Source organism: Sardina pilchardus, chromosome 10 (assembly GCF_963854185.1).
Source record: "Sardina pilchardus chromosome 10, fSarPil1.1, whole genome shotgun sequence".
NCBI classification, from domain to species: Eukaryota; Metazoa; Chordata; class Actinopteri; order Clupeiformes; family Clupeidae; genus Sardina; species Sardina pilchardus.
This window is the reverse complement of record NC_085003.1, coordinates 23,595,995-23,617,299: the sequence shown is the minus strand read 5'-3', so window position 1 is coordinate 23,617,299 and position 21,305 is coordinate 23,595,995. Positions and strand designations below refer to the sequence as shown.

At 40.4% G+C, this 21,305-nt stretch overlaps 1 protein-coding gene across 2 annotated transcripts in view; it reads right to left on the bottom strand.

Moving 5' to 3' along the window:
• Positions 1–16,204: 16,204 nt before the first annotated feature.
• Positions 16,205–21,305, bottom strand: part of lingo1a (leucine rich repeat and Ig domain containing 1a) — a 76,632-nt gene continuing 71,531 nt past the window's right edge. For both annotated transcript variants that reach the window (XM_062548380.1, XM_062548379.1), the window contains one exon: positions 16,205–19,844. In XM_062548380.1, the coding sequence (XP_062404364.1) occupies positions 17,985–19,832 (1,848 nt within the window). In that variant the 5' untranslated portion in view covers positions 19,833–19,844 and the 3' untranslated portion in view covers positions 16,205–17,984. The remainder of the gene's footprint in view (positions 19,845–21,305) is intronic.

The window sequence follows — 21,305 nt, the reverse complement described above, 5'->3', positions numbered from 1 at the left end:
AGCAGGTGGGTCCAAACGGTCTAGGCGGTAGTTGTGGCTGACTGATTCTTGGTAGGAACTGCTAGGGCATATTTCGAAAACAAGTTGGTCATTACCAGGATGTAGGGGTAGCTTTCTTCAGATCGGCCCAATGACAGGTAGTTTATCCTCTCCATTTGGAATGGGTAACTTGTCTGTATAAGTGTCAAGGGTGCTCTGAACTCGGGCCTGGTCTTATTGGTGATGCACTGTGGCCATTCTTGCACCAAGGTAGTTACATCCTTGGCCATTCCTGACCAGGCCCGAGTGGCTTGTTGTGGAACCAACACTTGCTGGCCAGGGTCGCTGGTCTCTTGCCGAGCCCACCTTCTCTGCAGCTCTCCGTCCCTGTTCTCCAGCTGAGACCATACTCGCCTCCACCTATCATCCACTAATTGTGTCCCGAGGGTCTTTACCTGTTTGGACATCTCTTGCTGCAGTTCACCACGTGGTTCCTCTTTCCAGTCCTCCAGCTTCCTATGCGTCTGTTCTGGTTCTTGATCTCTTGTCCTGTCCATAATCAGCACTGCACAGGTAAGGGTGGCTCTTACGGCACTTGCCTGGACCTCCATGGTTAAACTGCTCAGTTCCTCTTCTAAAGCAAGGGGCTTAGCAGTCAAAGCCCTGGATCCTTGCCAGGGCTGTCAACATTAAAGTTTGTTCCATGCATCACCAGCCTTCAAGCCGAGCACAAACTGGTCCAACAGTGAAAATAGACAGCACAGCATCTTCTTCTCCTGAAATGGACAGTGCAGCATCTTCTTCTCCAGCAGATTCTTTGTGTAATAATTGTCGACACATAGCATGGCACTTTTACAGTCGCACTCCCCACCTTCTCCTCAGGGCATTGGCCACACTTGAAGAACTGACGGTCTCCCCAAACAATCCCTGTAAGCCTTTAAGAAGTTGTTCACCTGTGTCACATCTCTGGGCATCTAGCAGTGCAACGTCACATCTGGCTTGGCCTTTTAATGAACAGGAAGATTGTTGTTCGCCAGAGAATACATGTAAATGTGCGCGCAGCAAAGTTTCCACCTGGGATCGCCATTCCCCAAACCGCCACATGCTCCCCACAGAACTTTGGAGGTCAGGAGGCACTGTAAGACCATGACATGGGTAAAGGTGAAGCAGGAGTACCTGACATACCATCAGTTCCCTGAACAGGTACATTAGGTATACTGGTAACCCCCCCCCTTTAACTACTTGGCCCTGAGTGGTCATCTTCTGTGTTACTGCATCCTGCCGACTACGCCAGAAAAGAAGGAGTGTCAGCCTCATGACATTTTAGCAGACATTTTTTTCATCCAAAGTCATTTACATAGACAACTATATTACAAGAGATTACAATATCATTACATTGTCCCCGGAGCAACTTGGGGTTAAGTGCCTTGCTTAAGGGCACAATGGTGGAAGCCGGGAATTGAACCAACAACTTTCAGGCTACTACATGCTAGCCCAGCTCTGTCCTGGCTTAAGTGCTGTATCACCTCTACTCCTCTCTGTCTGTTGAGATCATGGATAGGCTAAGTAATAAGATTCTGTATAATAATACTCCAAGTTAGCTGTGAGTCTCGGTAGGAAGTGAGTGAATAGCAATCTCCCGTCACATAGTGAAGCCAATCAGAAGAGTCACAACAAATTGATCAATCACATAAACGTGGGCACTGCAACCAGTCACAAAGTGAATGTATTAATAAGAAACACAACAATCTATAGTTAAGTTAATGTGAGCACTACAATCAAACATCACCCTAAATCAATGCTTTTCCCACAACTATTCCCAGTAGGCTGACATCTACAACTCTTGGGTGGTCTATCATTATTAAGTCTCTATTGAGGTCAATGAACATTTCAGCTTATTTTCGGTCTCTGTCAATGCTAGTTACATAAATGTTTCATTTATTCTAGTGAAAGGCTTTTGAACGGAACACTTTTGTAAAGGAATAAAACAACAACAATTAGCTAGCCAGGGAAACTCCAAGGTTAACTTTATATGCAACGCACCGAGTTAATAATGTAGTGGTCCCTGTAGTCGTGTATGGACTAGAAGCACATTATACTTGCAGAAATTCAAGATATAGCTGTTTATCTCATTAGACGCAATGCACAGGAGAATGTAAACATTACAAAGGGAGAGTGGATGTGGACCTTGAGACATTGAAAGCCATTTATGATCTTTATCATGCTTTCTTGTATACTGTACTTACAAGTGTAGTGTAAGTCACATAAATGAAACAGTTTGCTACCAATGTCTAATGTGAGAAGTGTGTCTAAAATTAGTCTTAAGCTTTTAAAAGGCACCTTCACTGTGACATGCTGGCTCTAGGCATGAAACATGAACGGGGAGACCACGCAGATATTCCAAAAGAATAAGTGAATTTATTAAGTAAAGATAATTAACCCATTTAATCCCAACGGTCACAATTGTGACCGATTTTTTTTTTTTGCTTCTGTGCCTTTACAGATGTCATTGTATGAAGTATCAATACATTTTCCCCAAAAATGGAAACCTGAAAGGGTCTCAGTTAAATATGTGAAGTGCCAAATGTGTAGTGTAATTTGTCACATGGTCAGAGCTGCTTATGTTTTGGTTGCACCCTGAACAGAAAATTTCCACCCAAAAGCTCCCAAACTAAAGCTTAGAAAAGTATGTTTATGTAAAAATAGGGCAAAGAGTTTGGGTACACATAATCTTTAAGGTGTCTAGTATGGAGGGATGCAAATGAAATATGTGAACTTTGTTCAGCGTTCTCATAGCATGAGTGAACATGAAGACGGTCACAATTGTGACCGCTAGGCAACTACAGAGTCAGATTTTGGGGATTTTCTCTTTTTTTGACACATTTCTTTGTCCAATCATCTAATTTCCAATAAATTCCAAACAGAGATGATATGGGGACATTGTCCCAGGTCTGTTATTTACATTTGAATGTGTATCACAATACAATACTCAACATTGCCTCTGCAATTCTCTGCTATATTCTAAGTGTGCCGATTTTTACATAGAGAAACCATTGTATCACACTATTATACATAGCTATTGTAATAGCTAATTTTCTATGTTGTTCTTTTTCTTAATTTTACTTTCAGTAATGTCCTACACATATAAGATCTAACTGACTGTCCAGATTTTACAATCATACCTCAAAAACAGTAAATCATTGTCCCCATTGACTATATTCCTATTCCTATATTGCATATGTCACAGGTGGTGGGGGTTGTAATCAACTCGCCAGTCAGCCTGTTGAAGGCAAATTGGCTGAATGTATGCAAAGACTTGCAATAGACATGAACAACCTTACCAGAAAATATATTCCCCACCCCTTTCCCAACAGCCCCCCAACCCACCCCCCAACACACACACTTATGCACAGTAAAGGGCCTATGTCACAGGGGCCAGGCAGACAAACCAGAAGCACAGCTTCATGTGATCAAAAATAATTGTCTCATCAATCTGTCCTGACACTATTGTATGTCCACGTTACAGACTGTGTCCTATTATGTATTTAGAACCTTACTTAATCCAGTAGTAAAATGAATTAAATTGAGCAAAATAATGGATATCACACCGTTCTGACACTAGATTAGGCCAATAACTGAGGTCAGAGCAGGCTCCTATGCTCCTCAGGGTTATTTGGGATCAGGGACAGGGGTCCTGTGTTCTCCAGGTCAAGCATTGTATGTTTCCAGGGTCCTCCAGCATTATAAAGCACATAGTAGATACCCGAATGAGCATAGGTCCCAGGATATAGGACACTGGGGACATAGAGCCTTATGAATATGAGGCCTTTGGAGCAAAGGGACCAGGTAACTTAGGATGTCACTTCATGTGTGTTCACTAATTCACGGATGGGATAAATGCAGAAACCAAATTTCTTGTGTACGCAAGTATACTTGGCTTAAAAACTTGATTTACAATAATAAACAGACAAACGACATCTCTTTTTGCAACATGTGGTGGTTGTTGCATTGTGGTATATAGTTGATATAGATGATATAATGGCTTTTCTATGTAAACATGGTAAGGTTGTTCATGTCTATTGCAGGTCTCAGCATACATTTAGGCATTATGCCTCTAACAGGCTGACTGGCGAGTTGATTATACCCCCCACCACCTAGTTTGTATATGTGACATATGTAAAATAGTAGTCAATGAGGACAATGATTTACTGTTTTTGAGGTATGATTATCAAATCTGGACAGTCAGTTAGATCTGATATGTGCAGGTAATGACTGAAAGTAAAATTAAGATAAAGAACAGCATAGAAAATCAGCTATTACAATAGCTATGTATAATAGTGTGATATAATGGCTTCTCTATGTAAAAATCGGCACACTTAGAATATAGCAGAGAATTGCAGAGGCAATGTTGAGTATTGTATTGTGATACACATTTAAATGTAAATAACAGACCTGGGACAATGTCCCCATATCATCTCTGTTTGGAATTTATTGGAAATGAGATGATTGGACAAAGAAATGTGTCAAAAAAAGAGAAAATCCCCAAAATCTGACTCTGTAGTTGCCTAGCGGTCACAATTGTGACCGAAAATAAAACACTCCTTTTCACCCACTTTTTTATTAAAATTTTAAAAAATAGTAATTGATTACTTCAAAGGGTTACTCAAGACACATGATTTTAATATTTTCATGTCTGGGAAAAATTTGGGATTAAACGGGTTAACAAGGACTGAATGATAAAGATATAAAGTGATGTGTAGTGTAAGTCAGTATAATGGAAGTAACCAAAGGTGTCATGCAATAATCAGTCTAGGGGTTCTAACAACGAAATCCAAACGCCGGGAGGAGGAAGCAGAGAGTGACTGTTGGAGATGCAGGCCTTTTATGCTCCTGCCCATTAGGTGCACCTAATCACCATCACCTGCTCAGGATAGTAGGAGGGGACAGAGAGGGAGAGAGCATAGGCAAGCCACACAACAGGGCGGGATCTAAAACCCACCTGTATCCGTTACATCACAAAACAAGAAGCCTTCCCATTATTACGACACAAATGACTGAATTGACCCGTTGGGAAAATTTGGCTGAAGGATGTTTTCTGCATGTGAGGAAATACAGTATATAGCCTCTAACTATATGCATTTATTAAAGTGCATCCTGCTGATGGTGGTTTAAGCCTGCTGTCCATTACATGTGAAGCATGAAAGTTTTTACATACAGTACTGTTCATTTTGTATGCATGTTTTCTCACCTGAAGGTATTTTTAAAGGCTACATCTCCACTGGTGAATGAAAAGATCATGAATTTCTAATATGAATGGCACTGATGGTATTTACAGAATAAACATATAGCCTAGCCTGTAGCAGCTCAATCTGAAATTAATATTTGTTGAAATTCCTTTAGAGCGTAAGTGATACAGAAAGTAAATATTAACATTGTTGTAGTTATTGAAGCAGACTAAAATGCAATGCTGACTTCAGTGACACAAGCAGCCGAAGAGATATCAGCATATTGTATATAGGGCACAGAAAAACCTCACTGATCCAGGCCATTACCTGAACATTGGCCTAATCTTGGCTTCAAATCAGGTATTCTTTACACATGGCTTTCCTTGCACAGGGCTCCTTATAACAAGGTCAAAGGAAAAACCAAGAGCATCTGATCACTGTCTCATGTCTTGTTGTAGAAGAATTGTGGCTTGATACTGAATCTTTGTCCTTTAAGGACTGTTGTCCTTTAATAACCTTAAAGTTGAAAATCAATTTTGTTTGTTCTAAAATGTCTGATTGGAAAAATGTAATAAAGAAAAACAGAAAATAGGCTAGTGACTCCATGGAAAGAGATTTTCATGTTTAGTTGGAACAAATAAGGATTTGGATTGTTGTGTTCTTTCTGTATGCTCTAGGCGTATCAAAATCAGAAGTCATGTTGTTTTGTTGATGTACTGAAGAACCTTGGTACCAAATACCAGATACCAACTCTTTTGCAAGTAGCCTACTTACTTTTGTTAGTATTTTCTTCTCCTTCTTCTCTGAAGGTCTCCTGGCACGTGTGATGGTCCAACCTCCTGATGGAATCTTCCTGTGTCTCTACAGCACATGCTAAGTCAGCATTCACTCAGGCAGAGAATATTCCCCCTTGCCATTCTAACAGTCAAACTTGGGGAGATGGTATGCATTCCCCACTTCCTGTTTCCTGTCTTGTACTGCGATGCAAGCAGGCTCTCAGTCATAAATTTAGCTAAGGTGCGTATATTGAAATTTATTATGAAAAGGGTCTAATGTGCCAGTTTAGCTCGATGAATGATGACTTCCCCTGAGCTGACACAAGCTTGGCCAACAGTAGCACTTGCGAGGCAATAGATCACTGCTGTGTAAAAGGCCCTCACTTGATGGTTGAGTTGCTCTTGTGGATAATGTGGACAAACCCAGCAAACAGTGTGTTGTTGTACGGGTGATATGTTGTTTAAATAGGCCCGCTACAACCAAATACTGTATATGCTCAGATGCCCTATTTTTAAGATATACTGTAGTTATGAATGTCATACATACTGCATGAGAGTTATTACTAGCTAACCTAGGAGCCAATTCCATCGGACTCTAAGCATCCCATGTACATTCTGAAATGAAACATTTGCCCAATCATCTCACCATTCATGTAAACAACTGCAAAATTACTGTAACACTGTGTGTCTCTGCCACACAGGTCAAATGCCTTAAGTCTAATCAAATGATCCAACAAGCGCCACTCACCACTATTCCAAGAACATTCTGGCAAAAAAAAAAAAAACATTTTCATAACTCAGGAGTGTCTGATTTCTGATGGCTGGCTGTATTGATCAAATCCCCAGAACACATTTGGCAATCAAAAAAGGTTGTGTTTGATGAGTAATGTCAAACATTGTGCAGTAAAAGTGGAGAGATATGTTCCCTTCTGATCCAGCGTGTGGTTGAAGGCCCTCATTCACTCACAAGGGGGTTACTTGAAAACCCAGTGTTGGGCTGCAGTAGTTTGAAACTCCTTTCAGTCTGTCAGTACAGTGAACATTAAAGGAGTTGGGAGTGGAGTGTGTGTGTGTGTGTGTGTGTGCGTGTGTGTGTGTATGTGTGTGTGTGTGTGTGTGTGTGTGTCTGTCTCTCTCTCTCTCTCTCTCTCTCTCTCTCTCTCTCTCTCTCTCTCTGTGTGTGTGTGTGTGTGTGTGTGTGTGTGTGTGTGTGTGTGTGTGTGTGTGTGTGTGTGTGTGTGTGTGTGTGTGTTTGTGTGTGTTCTGTTTTAGCCCAGTTTTTAGGCATCACCGAACTAGAACAGTCAAAACAAATGCTTTGTATGTATGTCTGAGTCAGAAAAGGGAAGGGAATAGCTTAGCATCAAGTGACAGCAGACCCGTGTTTTGTGTTTGATGTTAATTAGTCCTTATTCTTTAGTTATGCTGTGAATTAATTATATAACAAACTTAAAAGAATCATCAAAATCATTGGAAAAAATACAGCCAACTTACTTGAAACTGTGCTCAAAAGAACTACAAAGAAGTTGAAGTGGTAAAAAAAAGGGCTTGTCAGTCAGTCACTAATGACGGCACCCAAAATAGTTATCCTCTATTCAAGGCAGAAATGAATACTCAGAGAGATGGATTCAATACTGTATTTTGCATTATTTTGCGTGACAAGTGAGGCGTCCTGAGAGCTTTTCTGTCATGAATAATTTTAAAGAAAAATTAGGATTTACTCTTTCTCTTCTCTTTCCCTTCTCTTCTCTCTTTCTCTGTCTCTCTCTCTATCTCTTTCTATCTCTCTCTTCAACTCCACTCTAAGCAACTGAAAGCCCATTGAAGCTGTGCGATTGTTATGGCTCCTGATTGAGAGGGGAAATGCTCAAGCCCTTGCTTATTGTTGGGAAAACGTCAGGATGCAAAATGAAAGAGCTGCACCGTGTCATATTTCTCTCCCTGTCATTTATCCCCAGAGTCCCACCACTGTGACGCTTTAGTACATTTGTTCATTGTCATAATGTCTCTGATAACTGAGGGCTTCAGTTCCATTATAATAGGTCCCTGTGTTACACTACAAGTGTGCTGAGAAAATAAGGATAAAAGAAATAATATTAGAATGTGTAAGATTTAGATTTTTACCTTCATCACTCCGAGGTTGGTGGGGAAACTTCTTGTGAACACTTCATTAGAACAATCCATGAGAACATGAGCTCATGCCAGCAAGGAAGAAATAATGTGAAATTCACTCAACTGCTCTTTTCAACCACAGAAAATAACACCCAAACTTCAGTATAGAAATATAGACATGTTAAGAAACAGCGACAATGAAAAACTCTTGTTTTTACCACAATGCTCTTCAATCAAGTCTTGGCTGTCAACTTCCTAGAAAAGAAATACATAACTTGTCGAGAAGATGATTGCTCACCCCCTGGTGCCCTCCTGAGGCAGACAGGCCTAATGTGTGGGCATCTGATGAGTAGGTTGATGAGTGAATTTCATTAAATTATTAACACTGTGAAAACAGTAAGTGTGGAATTGACAAAGCAAACACAAGAATTGTAATGAAGATGAGCAATGAATAACTTAGATTCACTGAGCAGCTTTTTCCAGAAAATACAAACTCAGTGAAAGAGCTGAAATAAATTAAAATAAAACAATACACCTTTTACAAATCAAAACGACAACTGACTCTTTAGTTAAACCTTAGCCATATTCATGAAGGTGGCATATCATACCGTCACATTCCTAAAATAATTGAGGTTGAAAAATATTATTATTATTATTATTTTTTTTTTATCAACACAAAAAACTGCAACAATAATATATTATATTTATTTGCAATGTCACTCAAAAGGTTATGCCAGAATATGACTATATAATAACAATGTATGTCAATTATGTAACATAACAGAAATAAATGACTGGCAAATATCTGAACATGCCTTTGTAACTTAAGCAATTGTAAATATTCAACAATGAAACACTAACAAAACAAACTAAACATCATTCTGAGGGGGCATGTGCATCTCCTCATTTCTCCCTTTAGCTATTTCCAAATATATTTATTTATATAGGCTCCTAAGGCTCGTTGTCTTTTGACTTACAGTAGGCAAAATAAAACAGCCCAAATCATACTCTTGACATAGGCCGTACAGGGGTAGAATAGCATGATCTGTTCAGCTGAGGATCTAGGTGATTTTACCAGAGGTGGCCAGCAACAGGAGGATGTAGCTTATGCAAAAATTAAATACAAAATCAAAAAATGACTTAAGCAATTATTTTAGGAAGATGACGATACTCTATTATAGGACAGTGTGGATATATATCAAAACAGCAGTGCTTACACATGATAATGTCAATATTCGGCAGAACACGTAACCAGACCAGAGGATGTCAAAGAGCAGATACAACAGGATACACTCAGCAGCAGAATTGTGAAAACCAGTGTTTGACAAATGGAGCAACCTTGCTGTGCTGTGTTCACTGAATCATGCCGTATATCAGCCGTCGCCTCTGCCTGGCCTGCGCCATCTCATTCCGCCCGCATGTTGTCCTTGAGGCGAGTGGGCCGAAGCCAAATAATTTTGAGTGTGGTAATCTACTTCAAGGTGAAACAATTGTCCTCTCAATTATTTCAGCGTGACATATTCAGGTCCCCACACAGAGGACCTGGAAATAGAAGCACATAATGGAGGGGTGTGCCTTGTGTTAGGGAGCCGGCCTCATATTTACCCTGATGTGAACTGTCAAATAACAATGGGACTGCATCTGCAGAATGGCCATCTCAGGGCCAGAAAAAATAGACAGTATGGTAGAGAGAAAGGAAACACACACACACACACACACACACACACACACACACACACACACACACACACACACACACACACACACACACACACACACACACACGGGCTCATCACAGGAGTGAGAGGCATCCTATTTGAGATATGGTCCAATGAGGAAGGTTTAATGACAGACAGATGCATGCTTTTAGCTGTCACATTTTTAGAATTGGGAACTCATGATTCTTTCATTGGCCGTTAAATAAATGAACAGGGTGGATTGCACTGCCCGGAGAGATACAGAACGTGGCATATGTCCCAAAGAAATGGGCCCCGGCAGAGGGACTTTTGGACGGCATTCCAGCTCGGTGTTCAAGGCCCATCTGACTCTAACTTGGCACACAGCTTGCAAGGAGATTCACAGCACAGAACAGTGTGTGTGTGTGTGTGTGTGTGTGTGTGTGTGTGTGTGTGTGTGTGTGTGTGTGTGTGTGTGTGTGTGTGTGTGTGTGTGTGTGTGTGTGTGTGTGTGTGTGTGTGGTAGTCTGTATGTGTGTGTGTGTGTGTGTGTGTGTGTGGTAGTCTGTGTGTGTGTGTGTGTGTGTGTGATAGTCTGTGTATGTGTGTGTGTGTGTGTGTGTGGTAGTCTGTGTATGTGTGTGTGTGTGTGTGTTAGACTGTGTGTGTGTGTGTGTGTGTGTGTGTGAGAGAGAGAGAGAGAGAGAAAGAGAGAGAGAGAGAAAGAGAGAGAGAGAGAGAGAGAGAGGTGAGGTGTGTGTGTGTGTGTGTGTGTGTGTGCGCACACGCATGTGTATGTGTGTGCAGCCTTTGTTTTCGTTTCCATTTGGTTTATAATGAGCACTGGATGTGTTCAGCGATCATTTCAAAGTTTGAGGTGGAGGTCCCCAGAGAGCTGCACCAGACATAAGCCCGTGGACTCGGAGAGATAAAAGACTCCGAAGGCTGCAGTCAGAGTCGTCCTGCCCTGCTCACCGGCTCCTCTGAATACATCCATATTTTAACAGCTCAATATTAATGAGATGCTATCCACTATCCACTATTAACTTAGCAACATCCAGATGATTAAGATGTTTCATAAACAACAACTTTATCTCGATGAAAAAGTGTTCAGCGTGCTTCTGATGTCTGTAATCACAGCACCCGGAGGTATGTTGCTAAATTGCCTCCTAAGTTATATATTTCATGAGGCCCTCAAACTGTGTCTGCATCACAAAGGAGGAGAAAGGGCGTTGCTACAGTATACATGATTTACGGAGCAGAGCAGAATGTAGCAGACTACATCTAATGTGACCTTGTGAACTTCGGCTCCAATCAAAAAAAGAAAAAAAGAAAAAAATGCTGGAATGTGCAGCTGTCTCTCCCACCATGAATTCGGAGAAAGTTAGCTCAGCCCGTATCCAATCGTGCTTCCATCCTTTCATCCATTGGTCTGCGTCTGCCCCTGGCTACATACTGTAGAAACATCACTGTAGATAAGTATGTATGGTATGTTATGTTCAGCTGCTACTTTCCCCATTTCGGAGAAAAGCGGATGTACAACATCTCAAAGCAGCATATGTGGAAAAACACCACCAGCCCTTGATTCCACCAAACCTCATGGTATCATATGTTTCACCAGACTTCCACAACAAGGAAGATGGCTAATATCTGATTATGTGTTGAATATGTGATCCTTCTGGCTAGCCAGACCATACAGCAATGGTTGTGGTGTAGGGGTACACTCGGAAAAAAAAAAAATTGGTTCTTCAGAGTGATGCCATAGAATAACCTGTTGTTGTACTTCAAAGGACCCTCAAAGGCGATAGCTCTTTGAAGAACCATTTTAAAAATATATATACTTTGGGGGGAGGCTTTTCCTGCCTTTAATTGGACAGGACAGTGGAGAGAGTGACAGGAAGTCAGCGGTAGAGAGAGATCAGGAAATGATCCCGGGTCGGACCCAGGTCCCTATGGGCATGCATGTGGACCTGAATATGGTACAGTACGGGTGATTTGATCAATTGCACAGCAAGAATTATGAGGAACCATTTCCAATGTGAAGAACCTTTCACTTGATGTAATGGTTCAACATTAAGTCATGGTTCTTTTTTTGCAAAACGTGTGAAAATGTGCTTAAATTGTGGAAATTTGATGCTGATGTTTCAGTGGATCCAGCATTTACTGTAAATCTAGTAAACATATTGAGAATGGAGGTTTGTGTTTACAATTTTGAAAAAAGGGAGGAAGGTTTCAAGAAATGTGTTGTAGCAATTGTGTAAAACTGCATACTGGAAACGACAGGCATTTCAGTACTGTGAATGAGAAGTACATTGCAGTCTACAACTCACAATGTACTCTGAATGCCTCATTGATAGTTTCTGTCCATTGTTGATATGAACCTGCACTGTTCAGCATCCTGTTTAGCCTAACATTTTGAAGGTTTATCCAAACTTGAGGTTGGGTTTATTTCATTTAATTCTAAATCTGAGGAAGTGTTCTTTGAATACTTAATTCTTGAACTATACATTTGTATAGTATTTTGTGTTTCGATAATTCATTCATGTGGTGAATTGTATATTTATTTTACTATTTCTTTATTCAGTAAACTTTACTGTTATTGAACCATTGACTATTTTCTGAGTTCATAGACACATATAACTAAACAGAAAGTCAGCAGGAATCTTATGTATTATATACAATTGGGAATAGTTTTAACTCAGGAAAATGCCCTTTAGTACCAGGAGATAGGCCTAGGGGGCGCTACAATAGTTTCTGTCCATTGTTGATATGAACCTGCACTGGTCATCCTGTTTACACTTTGAGCTAGCTTATACTGGTTGTGCCACATCATTTGACACAAGAGTGATCAATTTTGAGTTCATTGTGTTATATGGCATTGGTGCTTTCTATGTGTTTTTCTTTTGCCGCTTACCATTATACATCACAAGTGCATCATAAAACAAAATGTGTTTTATTGTATGAGAGTTTTAGAGTTTTGGGGGGGAAAAGAGTCTTGAGATCTGCAAAGTGTCACTAAGAATGCTTAATGGGTGTAATGTTGTGTTAATTGTGTGTAGTGTTTTGGAAAAAAAGGCATTGTTTTCATAATTGTGCTGTTAAACAAAATAAATAATAAAAACATTTTTCAGAGTAGCAGTAGTAGTTTGCAGTTCAATTATTTCTGTTGAACACCTAAGGAATTCAGGTGTTCTTCAGAAACAAATCTGATTCATTGCCATATGTGCACCTTGTCCAAATACACTGATATGTTTTCCACGGTGCAGAATCCCATCATGCTTTTCTGTCTGTGGTCTGTGACCTGTGTGTTTGTGTGTACATAATTTATGTGGTTTGCATACTGTATAAGTTCACTTAAGTGATTCCTCATTGTGTTGTTTTACTCCCTTGACTTAATAGTGAAGTACTGCCAGATGACATTGAGCGGCACTGATCTTTTTCATGTTGACGTGTGTCCCAGTAGCATACTTCATTATGTTTGCTCTAAACTTTGCGTACTCAAAGTTTTTGATTGTCTGTCTTGGCAAAATAATTGAAATTAGAGATGCATGCACCCTTGTCATATAGAGACAGGCTGTATGTTTCCTTCTGAATGGCAGTAGCAGAAGTTTGGTTGATGGATTCAGTTTGCCTTTGCATAGCTTAGTAGGTTTGGCATCTGAAATTGTCATACATTCATTAATGTGCTTTTCAAGAGTAGAAATTAGTGTGTGACAGAAGACTGAATTGGCATTTAGAGGTACAGATGAATTGGGTAAATGGAATAACGGCTTTTTCACATGACCACCATATGATTTCTCTGGTTCAGCTTTTGAACACCTGTTATATTGCCATGGGCAACCACTCACAACCACTGTAGTTAACATTAGTGATGCAAATTGACCAAATAAAAGGGCAAAATTGCCTTTTGTTGACCCCAATCAAAATTTAGCCATTAAAACACCCATTAAAATCCAAGTGTAATCAATGTGCCAGACAAATACCCGATTAATCATTTGTGTGGGGTGACGGATCTCTTTGACCTGTAAATGGTAAATGGCAACATAGAAATAAAAATGTCTCTAAACCTCTAAACCTCCTCTCTTAGTCCAATTTCTGTCTTTAATTCTCATGAGGCACTGGTAAGACAGAGTATGTCCTAGGGATTAATGTGTATTGATTATCTTTGTTCCTAAGTGAAACAAATGGCCAAATAGCCAGCTGGATGCTTGGTTCTAACCAGGAACTAGCATTAATCCAACACCCCAGGGATCCTAGCTTGCTTCATGCTATATGCCCACCCATTGCACCCGACTAATCAGAGTGATTGAAGGGGAAGCGGTTTCAGCATCCACTGCTGTAATGACCCTGGTGACGGATAATCCTTTTATTTGGAATGTGTCGGCTTGGTGACTACTCAACAACAATAGGTAACCAACTGTCATGAGTCTCACTGATTTATTATTTTACCAAGATTTTTCAGATTGCATGGATTAATTTTTAGAGATGGCTTCTGGCTGCCTAGCAGTCTCCCATTTGCTGCCTGGTGGTAAGAGCTACGTATCTTGCAATAATCTTGGTAAATAGATTTTGTGAAAATACTCTAGACACATTTTCTACCATTTTGTTGCAGATATGGGTACAAACAATGGCATTAACACAATCCCATTAATTGTTTTTATTTGTTGTGGAGAGGGGTTGTTATTTTTGATTATAGACTATTAGAAAAAAAGGTGCTACAATACTGTATATAGAACTGAAATGGTTATATTGTATGCTTCATATATGCCCCCCCCCCCCCCCCCCCTTAAGTTGTTCTGTAAACCATTTTAAAGGGTTCAGCAAAGGAACCCTATGGGTAAAGCCTGTGTTGTTCTATATTGCACCCCAATAACTTTTTTTAGAGTGGATGAATGGGCTGATTGGGCCGTGACACTGTGAATGGGCTGTGTCACTTTGATCTACTAAAACAGTAACCAACAGCAACTGGAAATAACAGCTAGACCTGCAATTGAATAGGCGTTTTAATGTTGACATTTGAGGAAATGGCAATCTAACTAATTTTGAACTCACTTTCAGCAATTATTTCATCCCAATCCCTCCACAGTAACATTAATGTAATCAGCTAGGTAGAGCATGGGGGCTAATTACCTTAACATCACTGCCAATAAGCCGAATCACCAGGGCTCAGGCAGTCTCTAGCACTCTGCATTATGATGACTTAACGGAGACAAATACCAATCTGTGGAAATTGTGGCAGCTATGGCTCATTGAAATCTGATGCAAGTAAACATAACAAGTACTGTAAGTCTAGAACCTGTTGTACATACAACACTTTCTAGTATGTCTAGGACCTACAGCACACTCCGGTACATAGAACCTAGTATTCTAACACCACTTTCTGGTATGTCTAGTATCTATACTGCACTTTGAACATAATGTTTTATTGGTATTTTTTGTTTACTATCATTATTGTTATTTATATAGACTTCCATCTTTATTCACAACTATTCTTTTTTAAAGGAATAACTTTATGCTTATTCATATAGGCCTACTGTAAGTCCCTCTCGACAAAAACGTCTGCCAAATAACATAAAAATAAACATTACATGAGAAAAATCAAATTACTGGTGTGTATCCTCTGTTTTATCTCTTTTTACTTGAGACCTCACTCTTCGGTAGATTGCGTCCACTAGTTTTTGTTTTGTTTTGTTTTTGATAAATCTTTGTTTAAATTTACCATTGAAAATACATGTTGATGTAGTCTTTATGTGACCGTACAAATATATATGATATTATGCTTTCATTCTATCATTTTGAGACTATATTAATATGTATGAATGTGTTTACAGTGCTTTATGGATACTGAAGATGAAAAATAAGATTTAATGCTCACTCTGACTCAGGGATTTCTCGAACATCTTATTATGACACTATGTATAATAGTGTTATTAGAGCAATGTCTGTCATTGTGAATATATTTATGGAATATTTTGCGGAAGGGGGCAAAATATACAGTATGCATTTGCAACTCTGTGTGTTAAATATGTAATGCACAGGTTGCTAGGAGTGGACTTTCAGGGGTCCCAGTTCTACTAGCCTAATTTCCTCAAATGTTTGGTGGTGTATTCTCTGTTAAGACGAGCTTATTAATTATCCCTGCCATTGCTGCTCAGTTCAACAATGATATGATTTCATTGTTACTCACCCCAGCTTTCCTTGTTCAGTGTTTTTAAATATGTATGAATGTTCAAAAGCACCAAATAACATCTGTTGCAACATTTATAACTCATATCAAGATTTCAAAACGAGTTTCTTCAAAGTAGAATTGTTTATATTGTGAGAGAATGTTATTTCTCCATAAGCACTGGTGTGTCATTAAGAGCTGAACACTGTTTGTTTCGAAACCTTAGGAACAATGTTGTATCCCTGTGGTTCTCTATAATGAGTTCTCAGACTATAATGAGATAGGACTAGTGAAACTTTAGAAAAATCTCCATAGATTGTTTAATACAACATACCATATTTTCAACCATTTAACATCAAGAAAATTGTTAATAAAAAAAAAATCTGCATATTACCTTTATTGCACAGAACAACTGAACATATTTTTCATTTTGTATTTTTTTTTTCTGATATTTTAATACAAAATTGGCTTGGACTACATATTCACATAGTCCTGGGTTGAACTGAAAACAGAAAAAGAAGACATTTTCAGAGTTATCATTGAACTGATGAGGACCAAAAGGCTCAGCACGGTCGTCACATCGAAACAAAGAGAGCAGTTGTAATCATCGTCACGAGCCATATCTTTCGCTTCTGAAAAACGGATTACTTCAAAGCCTTGGCAGATCACCACGGGTAAAACCATCTGTGGCTCCATCATCTGCATATCCAGTCTACTCTTGCAGCCCATTACTGTATACTTTCTTATGTCATCCATCATAAATAGCTGAGGTTTTATCTATAGTTTTACAAACCCCAGCTGTTCACACAGTGTACTTGAAAATGTAAGGTCTTTGTACACACAACCACAATCATCTTTAGAAATCTATATTGTTTTGTCTCAATTACACATTTGATACCTCGAAATTCAGACCTGGTATGTGTGTTACAGGAAAAGTATTTCCTATTTTTGGAATTTTGTTGGCAACATTTGACAATCCAACCCCCACTAAGCAAATCTATTGGTCTGAATGCTTGCAGGGGTGCTGAGCACATTACGAGTTTGGCATGAATGACATTAGAGTCGCAAGACGTTTCTCCAGATGAAAATGACAAGATACAACATCCAGTCAATAGAAGATGTGAGTAAGTAAAGCTCTTTGTCCAAAGCTAGTCAATGGTATATATTTTTTTCAAACAGAACAACAGTGGAATTAACACAATATCGCTCCCACTGATGAGGTATTCAACCTAACTTCAACTCTATGGGCAAAATGCAAATCAGACATCTTAAACAGATTTTACATTCTGTTCATCACTCTATCAGTAAACTGGGGACTCCATGAGGTGTTTCATTATTCAAACCGAGAAATGAAGAGATGTTGCTTCATTTCGCTCCCAGATTTTCATAATGCAACAAGTCGACCTTCAGGTCTTCATCAGATCATCTTTCCACACATTATACGTCAATCAGACATGTTTAATGAGTTTGCATGATATACTGTACTTAACAAATTGGAAATCAAATGAATGCGGTAATATTATACAGGTTAATGAACTAATGTGCTCATCATCCCTTTCACTCCTCTGTCTCAGAATGACAAAGCAATAGAACACAGAATATACCCTAGAAAAGAAAAGAATACAAAAATGCAGGCAAAAGGACAGCAAAGGAGAAGGATGATCCTGCCTTTTGCATTCCAGTGATTGATACGAACATTTAGAAGGGTTCAGGTTTGTTTTATATATACTTCTCTTTAGTTTCTTTTTCTTTTTTTGAATAAAAATCCACAAGAACTTGAATGTCTTAGGACAAAATTCACTCTCAAAGTAATGGTCCCTGTAGGCCAAGTTAATATCCATCAAGTAGCATTTCGGATATTTTTTTTTTTCTCATATAGTCAAAACAAAGAACACGTCTCCTTCATATCCATCTTCAAAGTAACTGGGGGGGAAATCAGATGCTGTACCACATTAACTCTGTATCCAGGGGTAGTCACCGGGGAATCCTCTTGTCTCTTTTTTTTTTGTGGGTTTATTTTTCTTCAACACCATTAAGTCCCCTGAATGCGCTAAATCATTTTCATGTTAAATTTGCGAGGAGCATCTGTGGCACTGTTGCTTATGCCAGCGTCAGACTTGCGTGGGACATATTCGATCTCTATGTTGTGCTTAGTGTTCCCTTTACCCCTGCTCCACAGAAAAAGCAGCACAAGACAAAACAGAACGACACCAAGGAAAGAGATGAATCCCATGGTGGTGGCGATGATTAAGGTTTTGATGTCAAAGGGAAAGGGGACAATGGGTTTCGTCCCATTGGCACCATTATCGTTGGGCTGGTTAGATATGAAAGCAAAGGTTTTGTTGGGCTGATGAGGCCAATCGGGAGAGTAGCTGTGAACATGCAAGTGGGCCAATGCAGTGTCATTGCCGCCGGCATTGCTGGCGATGCACACATACGTTCCGTTGTCCTGAATCTGCGCGTACCGCACTTCAAGGGTGCCATCTGGGAACACTGTAAGACGCCCGATGGTCTTAGTGGTGATGAACTGCTTCTGTGGGGAAAGCCACATAATGACTGGAGCAGGGTCGCCATCGGCTTGACATACAAAGTGGACTGTGGTCCCTTCATCAACATATTTCTGTTGTGGCTTGCGGTCACGGATTCTGGACTTGCGGCAAGTGAAGTAGTTCGGCTGGAGGATGTCTGGGAAATCCTTGAATTCCTTGCCTTGGACAAATTCGGGAGAGGCGCAGATTGGCTGTTGCCTGTTGAAGTTGAGTCTCCACCGTCGACGGAAAATCCACAGAAGCCTACAGTCACAAGCCAGGGGGTTGTCATACAAAGCCAATGTCTCCAAGTTCCCTACGGAATGGAATGCTGATTCCTCCAATGTGGTCAGTGTGTTTCCAGACACATTGAGGATCTTGAGATAGTTTAGGCCTCTGAAGGCGTAGGGCTCAATCACAGCAAGCCTGCCGCCCACCAGATGAAACTCTTGAAGCCTCAGTAGATCATGAAGCTTATTACCCTCAATTGTGAGGATGGGGTTGTAGGACATATTGAGGAAACGCAAGTAGACCAGGTGTCTGAGCGCCACGTAAGGAATGGATGTAAGATTACCACTAGTGATGGTGAGGGAGGTGAGGTTTAACCCATACAAGCTGTTTGTTGTCATGGTATCAAGGAAAGGCCAGTTGGCAATCTCGAGCACTTTGAGTCTGTAGAGCCTTTTGAAGGCGTAATCCTTGATGATGTTGATGTTGAGGTTGCGTAAGCGGAGGGCGATCAGGCTGGGCAGGTGGGTGAAGGCCTCTGTGGGGACGGCTGTCAAGTTGCACTTCTCCAGGGTGAGCTGCTCCAAGCTGCTGAGGCCGTGGAACGCTCTGTGGGAGATGAACACCAGGTCGTTGTCTCCGACCTCCAGGGACCTGAGGTTGTACAGGTCTTGGAACATGTAGTCCAGCAGGATGACTATTTTGTTTTCGCTGATGTCCAGCTGGGTGAGGTTGCTCAGACCCGTAAACACCCCCAGCTGGATGAGTTTGAGCTTGTTGCTCCGCAGCCCCAGAGTCCGTAAGTTATAGAGGTTGTTGAAGGCCCCGGGCTCGATGACAGAGATGGTGTTTTCGTTCAGCTCCAGCTCCTCCAGGTTGGGGTAGCTGGCGAACTCATCCGAGTCGATGGTTTTGATGCGGTTCTTGCTGAGATCCAGCAGCCGCGTCTCGGCTGGGATGCCCTCTGGGACGGACATGAACTTCTTGCGGTGGCACACGACTGCACGCTCCTGGACATTACACTCGCAGCGGGACGGGCAGCCTGTGGTGGATCCTGACAGCACAGTGCCAAGCATCAATATGAGGATGGGCTGCCAGCAAGCCACCAGGTAGCTGTGCCCACTCGCTTCCCCAGCCACCATCCTACTGGTTACCTGTGGAGACACAAAACAGAGGGAAATGGTTCACTCTCTGAGCTGCTATATTAATCCAACAGTTTAACAAGGCTGTACTGAGTTTTGTGCCAAGAGGAATTTTAATAAAACATATTTATAGTAGCACACAAAAAGCAGGTCACTGTGAAAAAACAAAACAAACTTTATTGATTGTATAGATTGTTATGAAAACAACTATGCTTATTATCAAGTGGTAAATGAATCTGTAAATGCTTCATAGATACAGTACTTGTCTATGAAGGGTCAAAGTAACAATAATTAAATATAAAGTAAATTACAAAGTAAAATGTCATGTAAGTCATATCACCAAGTATCAAATTTAAATATATCAACGATTATTAAATGTAATCTAATGTAAAGTTTAAATCAATGTCATTTGAATTTTGAATTACATTAAACTTTAAATCAATTGAATAAGAAGTTGAATTAATTTGAAGTCATACATCACATTTATTTGCCTGTTGTTCTCATTTGGAATAAGACTTAACATTTCAGCCTCATGCAATTCCGTGCGCCACCATTTAATTCGAACGCCTTTACTTCAGACTTTGGACTTTGGTACTTCAAGGTTGTACTGTCACCTGTCAATCATGCTATGTCCCCCGCCCCCCGCCCATCCACTGAATCTGAGTCGATTTATCAGTTCTTTAGTAATAGTTTCCCCCACTTCATCACCATCACTAGAGCCTTCGTCCTTCGTCTGACGCTGGGTTTCCACAGAGCATGTCACCATGCGAGATCTTCTACTGTCTTTGCGCGAAATAGCCTACGCTTGCTAAAATTTCACCCAGGGGGTGTTGTCCAGTTGTCACACACCTAGCGTTTCGGCTGAGTGGTCAACAGGTTAGCTTAGTGGTTAGTGGTTAGCTCAGTGTTTAGTTAGCTAGACAGTCCAGTGCTTCAGATTACATTCAGGGGTTTATTTAGCCCAAGTATGTTCAAGTGGCATACACACAAAAATCCGTTTGAATGTTTTCATGTTGACAACAATTCATAATCTACAGAAACACCACAGTTCATATCAGCGTGCTAACTATCTAGTCGCCTAGCTTGCTATGTGTTTTCAATTGGTTATAATGGGTCAACAAGCTAACAAGCTAACAAGCCAACCTTCAATGATAGTGTGTCCTGAACACATTTGTTTAGCATATAAACAATAAACCGTATCAAAATAAGCCATTAAAAGTGGTCAAGAAACCTTTATTCACATTTAATACTTCCAGTTACGACCCCCGGAGCCACCGCCATTGATTTGTTTTTTTCCCACCTCTGTGTAGCCTACAGTGTACAACGTGGTGATAATTTCGCCTGGTGTGAGTGAGTCTTCCTAAAGACCTGATAAATCAACTCAGATTCAGTGGATGGGCGGGGGGCGGGGGACATAGCATGATTGACAGGTGACAGTACAACCTTGAAGTACCAAAGTCCAAAGTTTGAAGT